The 14,613-nt window shown below is 38.0% G+C and overlaps 2 protein-coding genes across 2 annotated transcripts in view; one reads left to right on the forward strand and one right to left on the reverse strand.

The window, feature by feature from the left end:
- The window catches only part of LOC128263372 (tyrosine-protein phosphatase Lar), a 122,887-nt gene that overhangs the window by 18,789 nt on the left and 89,485 nt on the right, over positions 1-14,613 (reverse strand). The window contains 3 exon segments of the mRNA XM_052998399.1: positions 3,678-3,962; positions 4,546-4,692; positions 4,751-4,987. Coding sequence (XP_052854359.1) covers positions 3,678-3,962; positions 4,546-4,692; positions 4,751-4,987 — 669 coding nt within the window.
- LOC128263351 (protein screw) lies at positions 5,539-6,868 on the forward strand. Its single transcript, XM_052998378.1, has one exon. It carries the CDS (start codon positions 5,539-5,541, stop codon positions 6,712-6,714), a length of 1,176 nt encoding a protein of 391 aa, XP_052854338.1. The 3' UTR covers positions 6,715-6,868.

Consider the following 14,613-nt stretch of genomic DNA (forward strand, 5'->3'; position numbering starts at 1 on the left):
GTATGTTTGGTTCGAGAGGGTACTTATTCTAATTAAACACAATCACTCTTTGTAAACAGTCGAACATTCGTGTTTAAAATTATTTTAACACAAAATCTTCATGTCTAAAATTTGGTCAAATGTTCTGTTCATATTGATTGTTTCTACAAAACGTGCAATAATTTATACAATAAGATGTCTATTTGTAATATGCCCAAAATGTATTTATCTGTTTGTTATTAATTATATTTGCTGCTCACTATCAATATTTAATGATTTTAAAATATGCTGCCCAGACCGGCACACAGCAATTCATAAATATGCAATTTTGTTAAATGATTTTAGGTTGCAGAAATGCAGAGAATGACAAACAAATGCCATTATCGAGAAACTAGAGTGAAGCCATGAGGCGAAAATGTTGCGGGTGGATATACTATAGTCCATGGCATTAGGGCTGCGCAAATGTTTTGCAAAGCAAACAATACCCATCCATCACAATTTGTTTTACCCATGAACGGTTGGCTGCTGTTTTAGCTTCTGCTTCTGCTTCTGCTGCAGCTGGAGATGCGTATTTCATGTCGTTTCATGGTGGATGTGGAGGTCAGCAGGATTTGGAGCAGGAGGGAAGGAGGCATAGAGCCTCTGTGCATTTGCGGGAAAATTGAGAAAATTGTTATGACGCGGCGGCTGTTATAGTGAGAATTTTGCATTTATAAACTGATTTTTGTGTGCCCGCGCCACAAATGATTTCCTAGCGCTATTCGTCATGCAATTTTCTGCCATGAATTTGCACGATTCAAAAATCTCAGTGTCGGTCAACTGCTACGCAGTGTCAGCCGCAGAATCATCGGCGGAATTCAACCATTGCCCCACACAGCATCATGAATTGCAATTAGTGGAAGGCCTCTATCACTCAATTTTCCTTATGTGTGAGATGGCGTGTGTAACCGATTCGTAAACCGATTTGTTAATGGCCAATCAATAAATTCCAATTTCTCACAATTTCTACTGCAATATCCACAAACGGTGCAGCAGCAGCAGTTTTATCCACAATTTATATCGCAGTCATCTCATCTGTTTCCCAAGTGGAAGTGTAAGTGGAAGTGAAATTGTGTGTCTGTGTGTGTATGTGTGTGTGTGTGTGTGTGTGTTGGCCTGGTCCATTGCTTGTTATAGCCAAGATTTGCATGCAGCTCGCACACACCGATTTACCGATAGATTCTGGCAAAAATTTCCTCTTAGCCGCCCGTTCTCTGTATGTGTTCATATGAATGCTGTGTGTGGAGGAGCATCAGCATCACGTAAGCTGCATTTAAGGGCATATACATTACATACGGATACGCTCCATTAATATGTATCCTTGCATGCCTGCGCACACGCCTACTCCTTATAGCACCAGCACCAGCACCAGCACCACTACCAGTACCAGCACATGGCATTAAATCGTGGCCCCCTCAAAATTCAACCCCTCACAGCCAAAGGATTCGAGGCAGGAGCATGTGCAGGCCATATATCTGATTACTTGACGAAAGGATGTGCTGAAGACTCGTTCAAGGCGACCCAGTCCAGCCCCAATTGTGGTCCCGGTCCACACACTTTAAATGGTGCCTTTGATCACTGCTGCCCCGCAAAAACAGTATCTGCCCTCAAACGCTTTCACAAACATTAATGAGTGTGTTTGCTTGCCAAATGCAGCAGAAGCTTATTTTACTAATTAACTACTCTGTTGTGTTGGCATTTGAAACAACTAAGAAATAGCCAATGCTTGGTGAGAGAAATCATTTTAATACTGAATTATGATACAATTCTATACATTTAGTAATGAGGTAGTATAATTCAAAGGCTGTTTGCAGAATCTATTTTAATTTCTAATGTTCAGAATAACTGGAAAATGCCTTTACTTTAGGGATGCAATAAATAGGAGACTAAAATATACATTTTGTTATTAAAGCAGGTAAGGCAGGCAATCAAAAATGTTTAAATAATGTTTTTATTAGTGCAACTCAGAAAGTGAATAGAAATTGAAAGATTTTATTAAATAGAATCTATTAAGTAACCCAAATTTTACTTTCATATTGTACCGTTTTACCGTATATGTATATGTATATATATATATATATTTTCTTTTTTTCCAAATACTTGAAAGAAACTTAAAGAAAATATGAAATATTTAATAAAATTAAATTCAGTATACTTTAACAATCTATTAAGTAACCCAAATGTGGTGCTGTATTTGAGCACAGGTGTGTGAGATGGCATCACCTTGAATTTCCCTACCCATTCCGTTAATGTACTCATATCCTTTGTAGTGTAATGTTACTGGCCATAAAGAAAGCTGCGGATTATCCACTTGGCCCAGCTGCTACCTAAGCCAGTGACACGTGTTAAGCATTCTTTTGACCTGCTGATGCCAGAATGCGGGCTCAGGAGCCCAACTTCCAACTTCCAACTTGAACCGCCCATAAACGTTGCTATCGAAATATTATTTCGAAACGATATTGGGCAAGCGATAAGCATAATTGCGGCAATAAAAGTTTTCAACTTTTGTACGACACGCTCCTGGATCTGCTAGTAAAAACTGCAACTGCAGCTGCTCCTTTTCGTACGTAAAAAGTCTTATATGATTTAAGAAATACCCTACAAAGCCATTTTCGCTTTAATAACGAATACCATTTAAGTTTATTTTGGTTAAAAAAAACAAAATACATTTTAATTATCAGCTTGCCTTTTTAAAAATTGTTTTTAATATTAATGGAGACATTAAGTTAGTTTTTAATTGAGATTTAGTTTACCTGATTGAGATACAAATTGGTCAAATAAATGAAAATGATTTATTTTCTGAAATGGTTGAGTATTGAATTTGGTAAAGTTAATGAGTAAGGAACTCTTACGTATCGCATAAGCCATGAAAGGGCACAGAAAGGGCAGAAGTAACCGGAAATTCTTGTCAGACAAGCACATGCTTACGCTGGAATTGCGAGGACTAAAACAGCGTTGCATGCACCCAAATACAACCATCCGCATCGAAACGAACGCATAACAATGCGAACTTTATGGGATGTTCGGGGAGGATATCCCCATAGTCATACCCATCCCCATACCCATAACCATACCCATCCCCAAAAACCACCCACCACCCACTCACATACGTCAGGATATCGCCAGGACTCGTGGTTTGTGGATCGCAGCTGCGTATGCAACGATTTTTTAACATTGCATTTACCTTTGATTTCATCTAGCTACTTGTTATTCCGCTTTCCTTACTACTTATTTTTTTTGCTTTGTACCCTTACATTACATTATGTTTTCTTTTTTTTTTTTTTTTTGGTCGGATTTTGTGCAGCTCAACAATTGTTATTGAAATTGTTTTGGCAATTTTTTGGCCAACCATAAAATTTTGTTTGCCAAGGATACTTACTTGTGCCACCGAATGAGAAATCGCCTGAGAAGGAGGATAGCGAGTGAGCAGAGAGAAAGGACAAATAGACATTTCAAGAAGGGTTAGTACGATTGCCGACATAATGGAGCAAAGCAAATAAAAACGGATCTAAGAGTGCTAGACTAAATTTCAAAACGAAATTGGTTAAAAATCCTTTTGTGCAGCATGTGAAAGACAGCGAACGGGATAAACGGGGGCAGTTAGTTAATATGTCCTCCAAAGGGAGAGTGGGCAGCAGCCCATCCGCGAAGATACTCACTTGTCTCACCGGTGGTACATGTCGCCGGAGCAGATGGCGGTCCACGTCCAATATTGTTCACGGCTATCACGTAGAACTCGTACTCGGTGTAGGGACTCAAGGCACGGACCACATAGTACATGGTGATGATGCCGCTTATCTCGCTGAAGGCCTGGTTCGCGTTCTTCGGCTTGTACTGGATCACGTAGTACTGCAAATCCTCCGGACCCTTGTACGACCACTCCAGACGCACCGAAGTGGCGGTCACCTCCGAGATTTGCACATCGGTGGGTGCGGTGGGCAGAGCTGTTCAAGGATATAGAAAGATAGATATATTTATTGATCTTAAGCCGCAAAAATAGAGAGAAATTAAGAGAAAGGCTTATTCACCATTTAATAGATCATAAGTTATATTTTTTGTTATTATATTTCGAAATTCCAAATCTTTAATGTGACAGATACTTATAAATTGTCATATTGTAAAAACAAAATGATTTTAAGTTGTTTTGCTCTATAAACTATTGATAAATATTTATATTAATATTTACCTTTTATTGGAGCATACTTTAAAATTTTCATATTGTTTAAAAAAAGCGTTTTTTAAGATGCTTTTTTTTTATTTTACTCACTAATCTGCTAAAATATATTTTTTCAGTTACGTTACTTTAGTTTAGCTGTCAAGGAAAAACCATACGTTTGACGCACATAATATAACTAAATTCGCGGTATCATTGTTATAATTAAAAACGAAGAATTTTGCATTTAACCATTTATATATAATAAAAACATTATAATTAAACCATGTGTTCATAATTCATAAAGCTTATATTCTTATGAATTACAAATTTTCGTTTATTTTATTTTGTATATTTACTCCCAGTTCACTTACACTGCACTTTAACCACCGAAACGGAATCGATTTGTCCTAGTGTAGAGGCTGCTATGCAAGTGTAGTTTGCGCTCTCTTGAATATTAATCAGGTGCAGGACATTGCGGCCGATTGGCATTTCATTCTCGGGTGTTAGATCTTCAAAGCCTAAACAAAAACATTGATTAACGATGGGCCAGATAGTTGAGTATAGACCTTTTCATACCCTTCATCCACTTGACATGTGGCATGGGTGAGCCGACGGCAATGCAGGAAAGATTCAGATTGGAGCCCAACATCACCTCACTGATCGACTCTGGTGGCCGGGAGAAAGTTGGCGGAACACGACGGACTTTCACATACAAATTGGTAGCTTTCGAGTGCTCCGTCCCAATTGAATTCTCGGCCACACACTCGTATTTGCCTTGATCCTCTTCGCGACTGTTTTCGATTTGCAGGAAGCCTGAAATATAAAAACGGCAAGAGTTTATTAAAATGTTGTACTATTTAATGCATATTTTCTTTACACCAAAACTAATTTTAGTTTTTCTTATTTGTATTTAATTCACTATTCATCAAAAGTATATCTTTGAAAATGAAAACCTTATCATAAATTAATAAATAACTATTAAAACATTATTTTCCACATATAAAGAGATGGATTATTTGACACAACTTTTAAGTGAATGGTTTGACACTTTCTCCGTACCTATTTATTGCCTATACCTAAGCTTATTGATGGTATACCCTAAAAACAATTACATGAAACAGCTGCAAGTTTTTAAGTTTATACCTGAGAGTAGGAGTGTGCCTACCTAAAATCCAGCCAATTGGTTTCATGGTTTAACCCTTTGAGTACATCTGCGCGCAGGGACTAGCATTATGTTTTAAGTTATAACACTACCTGATCTGCAATATAACACACAGTTCCTTGAAAAAGGCAATCAGTACAAACCCAAGTCTTGTCGAGAAAACAACCCAAAAATGTTTACTCTGTTTATAGTGACAAGCTTTATGCATTTTGTTGGTGGCACCACTTATGTAACCACCAATAGTCACATTGAGATGCCAGTATATCAGAAACGACCGTTAAACGAACAAATGGAGATGATTGACATCCTGGATTTGGGTGACCGACCGCGACGACAGGCGGAGCCCAATCTGCACAATTCTGCGTCGAAATTCCTGCTGGAGGTGTACAATGAGATTAGCGAGGACCAGGAACCCAAAGAGGTCCTGCATCGGCGTCATAAACGCTCGCTGGACGATGACATCCTGATTTCCAACGAGGATCGACAAGAGATTGCCAGTTGCAATAGCATCCTGACCTTTTCGAGTCGAGCAAAGCCCGAGGAAACGGCTAACGAACTGGATATGCACGTAACCTTTAATACCAACGATGTTCCAGTGGATTTGAGTTTGGTGCAGGCCATGCTCAGGATATACAAACAGCCTAGTTTGGTGGAAAGGAGAGAGAACATCACGGTTTCTGTGTACAGAAAATTGGACAACCGGCAGGAGTACTCCTATCGCATCCTGGGCTCCGTGAACACCACCTCCAGTCAGCGTGGCTGGCTAGAGTTCAATTTGACCGAAACTCTGAGAATGTGGTTAGCCAACAGGGGTTTGCCACGTCGCAATGAGCTGAGGATCTCGATAGGCGACTTCCAGCTGAGCACCTTTGGAGCCGGATTGGTGGCTCCTCAGGCCAGTCGCTCCAACTTGGAACCCTTCATCGTGGGCTATTTTAATGGGCCCGAGCTCTTGGTCAAAATACAGAAGCTTCGTTTCAAGAGGGATTTGGAAAAACGCCGGGCAGGTGGTTACACACAACCACCTCCGCCGCCGCCGCCACCCGTGGATTTATACAGGCCACCTCAATCCTGCGAGCGACTCAATTTCACTGTGAACTTTAAGGAGCTGCAGATGCACAACTGGGTGATTGCACCCAAAAAGTTCGAGGCATATTTCTGCGGCGGCGGCTGCAACTTCCCGCTGGGCACCAAAATGAATGCCACCAACCATGCCATTGTCCAAACGCTGATGCACCTGAAGCAGCCGCATCTGCCCAAGCCCTGCTGTGTGCCCACTGTTTTGGGAGCCATCACCATATTGAGGTACCTCAACGAGGACATCATCGACCTGACCAAGTACCAAAAGGCAGTGGCCAAGGAGTGTGGTTGCCATTAAATAACATTATAATTAATTCTCACTATAGTTTTAAATGGAAATAGGATTCAATGTAAATACAAATATTTTAGATGTAAATAAAAACATTTTCTAAAAGAATACAAGATGTTATTTTATTATAAATTAAACATGTTAATGTTTTATTAAGAAATACTGGGAGTAAACGGAATTTTAAAGATACTTTTAAGCCAAAAAAATCTATGCATATACAAAAAGAGTCTGGATTCCATAAACCTATCCTATAGATAAAGAGCCTTTTAAGCCAACCAAATCGAAAAATATACTTAAGCATTGTCATGAAAACATCTTATAAGACCCAAATAGTTTTTAAGCTTGAGAGTACTTATAAGCTTGCCTTATTTAAATTTTGGGAAGTATACAAACTTTTATGTTTATTTAGCAAAACCTTGACGTTTTACGCCCTTTTATGGTGCCTTTGGGTTATGGGGGCATGGGTTTAACCGTAACAGAGTCGTAAGATCTTAGATTTATCAATAAATTTGAAAGTCAAATGATGTTTGTTTATCTCACATCACTTTAATAGGCAACCCACATTATCCTCATTGCCCCATAAAAAATTCTCAATTCACCTTGCTTTTATGTACGGAATCCATCCACTCCACTTCAGGATGTGGATGCTGCTGCACTGCTGCCAGTGAAGCAACACATGGAAAATTAACACTTTTTATATGATTTTAAAAGCCATATAAATTTTACGACAAGTCTCCAGCCCCCAAAAAAAAAATGTTGCAATCTCTTCACCAACGAGAAAAGGCACACACAGGCATCTATTAAATATCGACGCTTGCTTTTCCGGAATATTACGCTAATGTGAATGACAAATACGGGGGAAAAACTGGAGGTTGGTAGGAGAGAAAGCCATAAACCGCCCTCACTTTGACATTATATTTATATGACTAATAAACAATGATGCACGAGACGGCGATGAGTAGACAATAAGAAAATTTACGTAATCAAAATTCACTTCTCTTCACGTGGTTGCCCCTCCTAAAAGCCAGTGGCTTTTAAATCAACAGTTATGAATATATATTCCAGGCACCAAAAATTTGTTTAATAGCCATTGGCATTTTTGCTCTGGCTGAAACCATAAAGTTATGGCTCAAATATGTCTGTTATTGCGCTTTTTAATTGACCAATAACTATTATTTCACGCGATAATTTAGAGCGACATAGTTGAGAGCCAATGATTTGTTTTAGTTGGTTTATAATTTATTTTGCAAATTTATTTTATGCTTTTTTGATCATATTACCATTTTTAATGAAGCATGTTAAATTTGTTAACAGCGTTTGCATTTCTAAGCGTTTAAACGCAAAAACTATGATATCGTCATGTTACTGTGTGCGTTTGTGCGAAATTAATCACATTCGAGTTTCGATATTCAATTTTCTTTCCCATACAATTAATCAACAACCTCAATTCAGTATACACACAGACCCGTGTGTCTGTGTCCATATACCATATACACATAGTAGGTAAGCAAATTTTAAATCTGCATGAAATATGACAATTAATTTACAAAAAAAGAGTTTTTCATACGCAATATTATCGTTTAATTATTTATTGCTGCATTTTGTGCATATACAAGCAGTTTTGATCAGGCTTAAGCGGAAAGCTTAAATTACAAAATCGTATTTTCGTTTAATATGATAGTGGACTTAATATTGTGGAGAGTCATCAAATGAAATTTAATTTTATTTCATTTATGTTTCTTTAAACAGATTTTTTTTTTGCAATTATAATTTTATTGATTTTAAATTGAGTGACGTAAGAATTTTAAGTTTATATTCAAAATATATACTAAATTTTATACTTATACTTATTCAAACAAATACCCACCAAGTATTTTTAAATATAATTGTTACATTGTTTATCTGCTCAATGAGCTATAAAATAAATGTTACATATTGATATTGCATATGCAGTGAATATATCTTGATGAAAGGTTATGCTGTTCCAAAAGAAAAATAAATAAACCGTGGCAATAAACAAATATAAGAGTTCTGCCACAGTTGAGTGAATCATTTTAATGACCCTTGTTATTGAAAAACAATAAAAAATAATTGTGACCAGAGGCTTTCAATGTGGGGTACAACCAAATTGCATTAAATAATGCTTATAATTATTACAAATTTAAAACTACTTTAGTTGTAATATATTGAAGAGTTTTTCACTATTTTCAAAAACTACTTAATTAATTTGGACATTTTAATGATTTTTAAGGGGCTTCAGCTACACTTTAGCCAGTAACATGAAAGTAAATCTGAATAAATTGATTTGAATGCTGGCCCCCACAAAAAATGATCTTAACCTACGCTTCTGGCATGCGAATATCGAACAAAATATAACCAGCAGCGCTAAATTTGGAAAAAATCGCTTGGCTCGCACTAAAGTCATGTTTATTGTGTCTATTTTATGTACCTTTCCGTTTTATTTTAGTTGTTATTTTGCGTTTGATACACAAAATAGTCGGGGAAATAAAAAATAAACGGACTTAAAGTGATGTATATGCTGTGTAGATTGCTGTGTGGTTTTTAGTGCACCGCCATTGCATTTATGTTTTGTTTTCGCTAGTGAAAAAGGACGCTTTGTGCTTTTATTTTTGCTACTCTGCTGCCGTTCACCTACAACATGCATCAAAGTTGATTGTTGCGAAATTTATTGCATACTATTTGGCCTGTATGGCTGAACATTTATTACGCTTGTTGCACTTCCTGTGTAGCCGGGAATTCCCCCCGGCGTCTGGCCCATTGTTTAGCAACCGTTGAACCATTCAAACAACCATTAAATGTTGCTACTTTTATAAATAATCGACCACTTTCGTTTAAGCTGACATGTGTAGTTCAGCGGTCCAAACCAATATTTTTTCACCTTCATCCAATGCTGACATTATGCCAGGTAAAGCTCTAAAAAAATTTAAAAAAATATTAAAAAAGAAAAAAAAAAAAGACAACGTCTGCGGAGAACGTTGATTAAAATTTATGAAGGCAAGTTTCATTAAAACTCCAGGCAACCTTCTGCCGAAAACATTAACGTAAGCCGCACACTTTGCGTGCAGGATGGCTGTAGCAATAAAAATTAAGCTAGCATACATCTGGGCGCTCGTCTGTGTCCCGAATGTAAGTCTTTCCATTCCATGCCAGTCCCCGTGTTTTTTTGGCCCTGTCTCACCCTGCGTGCGTGTGCTACTCTTATGAAAATTAAAAATTCTTTCAAGGGTCATAAAAAAGAAATATAAACAAATGGACAGGCTGCTGACTAGCGAAAGAGTTCGGCTTCGGCCGGTGAACAGGTGAAAAAGTTGTTTAAGCGAAAGGATTTGCCACCCAAATAACTTACCGACTTAAAGCTTCTCAGGACTATCTTCAGTTTAAGGTTAACTTATTGCTTGTCCAATACAGTTAAGTTAGAAATTTAATGAGGATATCATAATTTTCCTTACTGAACAAAAAAGAAATGTTTATAAAAATTATATTGTTATATATTTTTTAAAAGAAATCCCATTGCTAAAAGGTTCAATTTAAATCGATAAAAATTAATCTTTTATTTTTAAGGGTAACAGATCGAGAATTTACTTGAGAATCTTTTTTATTTTTTAAGTCAATATCTGTAAGTCTTTTAGAAAAGGTATGAATTCTTTGGTGTGTTTCCCAGAAATAATATGTCCAAAATAATTTATGAATTTTAGCTTATTCCAAACATAATGTTTTCGCGAGAATGAGCCAAAAATTATATTGCCCAGGTTTAAGATATAGACTATTTTAGACGAGCTCAACTGGAAATGGTGCCCTAATGTTTTTTTTTTTCACTTTTTTTTTTTTACTTTTTAGGGTTTTGTCTGTAGACTGCCATAAAATAAAAAGTTTAAATACTTTTCAATTCAAAATCCCGAGTTGGAGAAGTCATAAGCTATTAAGAAACCAAAGTAACGGGCCCTGGAGAACCCAAACTAGCGCCCCAAGCAATTCTTCCACATATTTATGTGACAAGACATTGGTTGCGGGATACTTTGGACGTGGCACACATGTGGCACGCCACACGGCTGCACTTCCGCTAGTGCAGTCATTTTCGTATTCTGCAACTTCCGCCGCTCGCACATACACACACACGCACACACACACACACTTGTAGTACAAAGCGCCACGAAACGCACACTCTGACACATTGGTTGCCAAGGCTTTGGCTTTCTCGACTTTGGCTTCAGCTTCAAACGCTTGGCTGCACGCCCAAATGGGATTATTAATTTAATTATGCTTTAATTTAAGTAGTCCTCGTTGTCGTCGTTACAAAGTGACATTTATGGGGCGACTGGCTGGCTGACTGGCTTTCTTCTCCTGTGCCGCCACCGCCCAAGTTCGTTCGCATAAAAGTGTGCAAAGTTTCAATTTTGGTAATGCAAGTGACGACGACTTATCGTCAACCCAAAAAAGAAGAAACCCAACTGACCACCTCCACTCCCCTCAAAATACTCGAGGAGAGGGAAAATTGAGGGGAGAGGGGAGAGAAAGGACATGCCCCCCGCTGGGAGAAAGCCGTTCTAGTCATGCACATTTTGGCAATTACTGTCTCATTTTCAACAAAAGTGACTGTCAACTCTTTCGAGCAGCAGCAAGTGACAAGGAGAAGCTCATAATTTAAGCATTAAACTTTTCCCGAAATGCTTTCAAGTTGACTTGTCTTAACTACAGTTTTACGGCTCAAGTAAATAATTGCGTGCAGACCCAGTACCCAGTGTTCCTCTTGCCCCACAGGTTGGTCACGTCAAGTGGCAAGGCGATTGTAATGATGGAGCCCAGCAATTAAAGAGTTGGAGACCAGGTCGCAGGTCGGGGGGCCATCAGCTCGTCGCAGCTGCTGCTCCTTTGTTTGAGGAGAGCCGGGGAATAGCGGAGTGTGCCACGTGTAAGTTTCGAACAAAGGAAGGCATAAAAATGTCATATAAAAAAACGTAAGACGATGTTGCAAGCTGAGCTCTCGACGGCCAATATTCGAGCCAAACGGGTCGGAGTTGCTTTTAAGTTTTAAACATAAAGGTTAACCCCCTGAGTTATATGGCCTCTATTCGTTGTTTTACGCCCCGGCAATCCAGCCAGCAATCCAACTCAATATTCAGCTAGTTAAAACGTAAGTATCCACTTGAGGAAAGTTGTGTTTAATTTTAACTGGGCTTTTATAATCATGTTCTGCTTATATCTCACAAATTGTGATTCTTTATATTCACTTAAACGTTAAGTAGAGAAATTATTTTAAGCAGATTATAAGTTTGAAATTATTATAGACTAGCTTGAGTCAAAATATTGTGTCTAAAAGGCTTACGATAAAAAGGAATATATTTTTTATATATACACAAAACCCTAATCTTAAAGTTCTTTAAACGAAGGACATTTGAAATCAACTATCCATACCCAAAATACGCATTCAATTCTGTCAAGTACAATTGCTATTGCACCTGCTCAAGCAAAGGAAACCATTATCGTCGAAATTGCTCCCTGACAGACCCTTCGTTGACACTTCCATTCAGTTGAGTTCATCTGCTCACACACAACCCATTAAGACAATTGGCTCTGGCGAAACCAATTTCTGATAAGCCTCTTTTGCTTAAAAGCCAAATTATGATATTTGAAAAAGCCCAACATTTTTCTGTTACTCCTTTCCCTTTTGCCAATGAGTATTCCAACCCCGAGAAAGTAATTTCCCCAGACGCTGCGCCAGAACCTTTTCAGAAAAAAAAAATAAAAAAAGAAGAAAAACAGTAAGGAAAACAGGGAAAACCCGTGGTCACTACGGCAAAGGTTATTTTTTTTATTCCTTCCGTTATGCTTTTTATTGAACAAAAGCCCTGAGGGACTATTTGGCGAAATAAAAATAAAGGTATAATACTCAATAATATTGTCGCTGTTCGTTGCCCGATTCGTTCTATTGGAAGCCTACCCTTTGGCCCGGTCTCAGCTCGAAGGACTAAATTAACTACCAACTGCCAAAGAGTATGAAAATGACCCACGAGGTAATTTTAAATAAATTATTTATAAATGTATTTGTGCATTGAAGTGCGACCGCTGTCATTTGCCTTACGCTGAAGTGGAAAATATTAAAGTCTCAAGAAATGTAATAATTCGGGGAATACAGAAGAAGAAATGTATGCCTTTGAGAACATGTCGTTGTTATAAGCCTGGCAGATAATTTTAATTATGCTTTTTTTTGGTAAAAAATATATAATTATTATTTAAATTTTAATTTAGCTTGACAGTAATTTTTTATGTCAATTGAGAGGTATATTTTTTGGCAGTGTTAAACAATTAAGTATTTTTGAAGACCGATTAATACAAATTATTAAGAAAAACAAGTATAGCCTTGTTAAACTATTTAAGAAATATGATGCTTGGTGAGAAAAAAGTCTTTGTAAAAAGTTGCTACAGTTTCTGAATATAATTTGGTATATTTAATGACCCTTCTTGTGGCTATTCTTTTGTATTTCTTAGAGAAATTCCGACTTACCCAAAGGCTAGTAGTAAAGAGGAGTGTATAATAATCACATTAATGCATCCAGCTAAGGCGATTGAGTCCCCGACAAAGGAATGGGGTTTACGTCGCCATAAGGTCCTTTGGGCGCTCGAAACGGTTTTATTAAAATAATAAAGTTCTAATTTAATTATGGCGCGAACAAAATGAAGTACGACTGCCGCCGAGTTACTTTTCATTTGATAACTCACGTACCCCCCATCCCCCACCCTCCACTGAGGACCGCGCCCCCTCTATCCACCGCCCACCTCGAGAGTAAAGTCCCTGCAGGCTCTAATTAGCAGGCGGCGGCCGTATAACCGAAAAATCAACGCGCTCTGGGGAAAAAGGAGCGGGCGTAAGGCGTACAATAAAGGACCATAAAGTGCTAATTGAATAAAACGGCACATGACTTGCATAACTTATTATGCGAATTATACATCTATATATATTTATATATATATATATATATATATTCTCGCCACTCGGTTTGGCGTCATTGGGAATGCAGACCCAGGTCCCAGGATCTCCCACAATAGAGCAAACCCGTCCAAAAACCTCACCTCAGGCGAATTATTTACTTTCATAAATTTAAAGCGCGCTTTAAGGCAAAACGGAGTGATGGAGGGGGTTTGGGCGTTAAGGGCACCCAAAAGGATATTTAGCTGGCGGAAATACTTTTACGTTTCGTTTAACGCGGCAAAGATGGTGCCAGTCTGGTCGGACCTCCACTCCCCACTTCCCGCTTCCCCCTCCCCTGACCATTCCTCACCTTTTGAGGGATAAAAAAAAAAGAAAGTTACTCGCCGGCCCACGTAAAACTAATTTAACCCGCAAAAACCTTCTCCATCTTCTTCGTTCTCCATAAGCGAACACGGACGGGGGCCACTTTGGTTCGTGTTGCGCTAAATTAGTCGACCTCCATATCCGTGAAAAGCGAGCAAAAAAAAAAAAAAAAGAACAGAACAGAACAGAATCCAACAAATAAGCCCGGACTATGTTTGCATGAAGTCTCATCGTTGAAGCGGTAAAAATAATTCCACCTTGGGGAAATACATGTAACAGTTTTTAATTTGCATCGCTGTAGGCCAACAAAAGGCGATGGATAGTTTGGTTAGCATTTGAAAAGTGTTGCAAATAAGAGGAGTCCGGGAGAAAGCTAAACCAATCTATTTTGCTTGAATGGTGTAATGGAAGCCATTTGAAAAGTTAGTTCATTTTTATAGGAAATACTTTGTCGGTGAGAATAATGCGTATTTAGTTCTTTGAAAACTGAGTTCCTTTTATTGGATGTTTTTTTGAAATATTTATTATGCGATTAAATAACACAATGTTAAGTTCTTGAAGCCTTATTTTCCTGAATTACAATTTCTGAATTTTGT

This window comes from Drosophila gunungcola, unplaced genomic scaffold (assembly GCF_025200985.1).
Source record: "Drosophila gunungcola strain Sukarami unplaced genomic scaffold, Dgunungcola_SK_2 000001F, whole genome shotgun sequence".
Classification (NCBI taxonomy): domain Eukaryota; kingdom Metazoa; phylum Arthropoda; class Insecta; order Diptera; family Drosophilidae; genus Drosophila; species Drosophila gunungcola.

What these genes read in the sequence shown, in the direction of transcription:
- LOC128263351 (XM_052998378.1), top strand. Translation starts at nt 5,539, where the DNA reads ATGCATTTTGTTGGTGGCACCACTTATGTAACCACCAATAGTCACATT.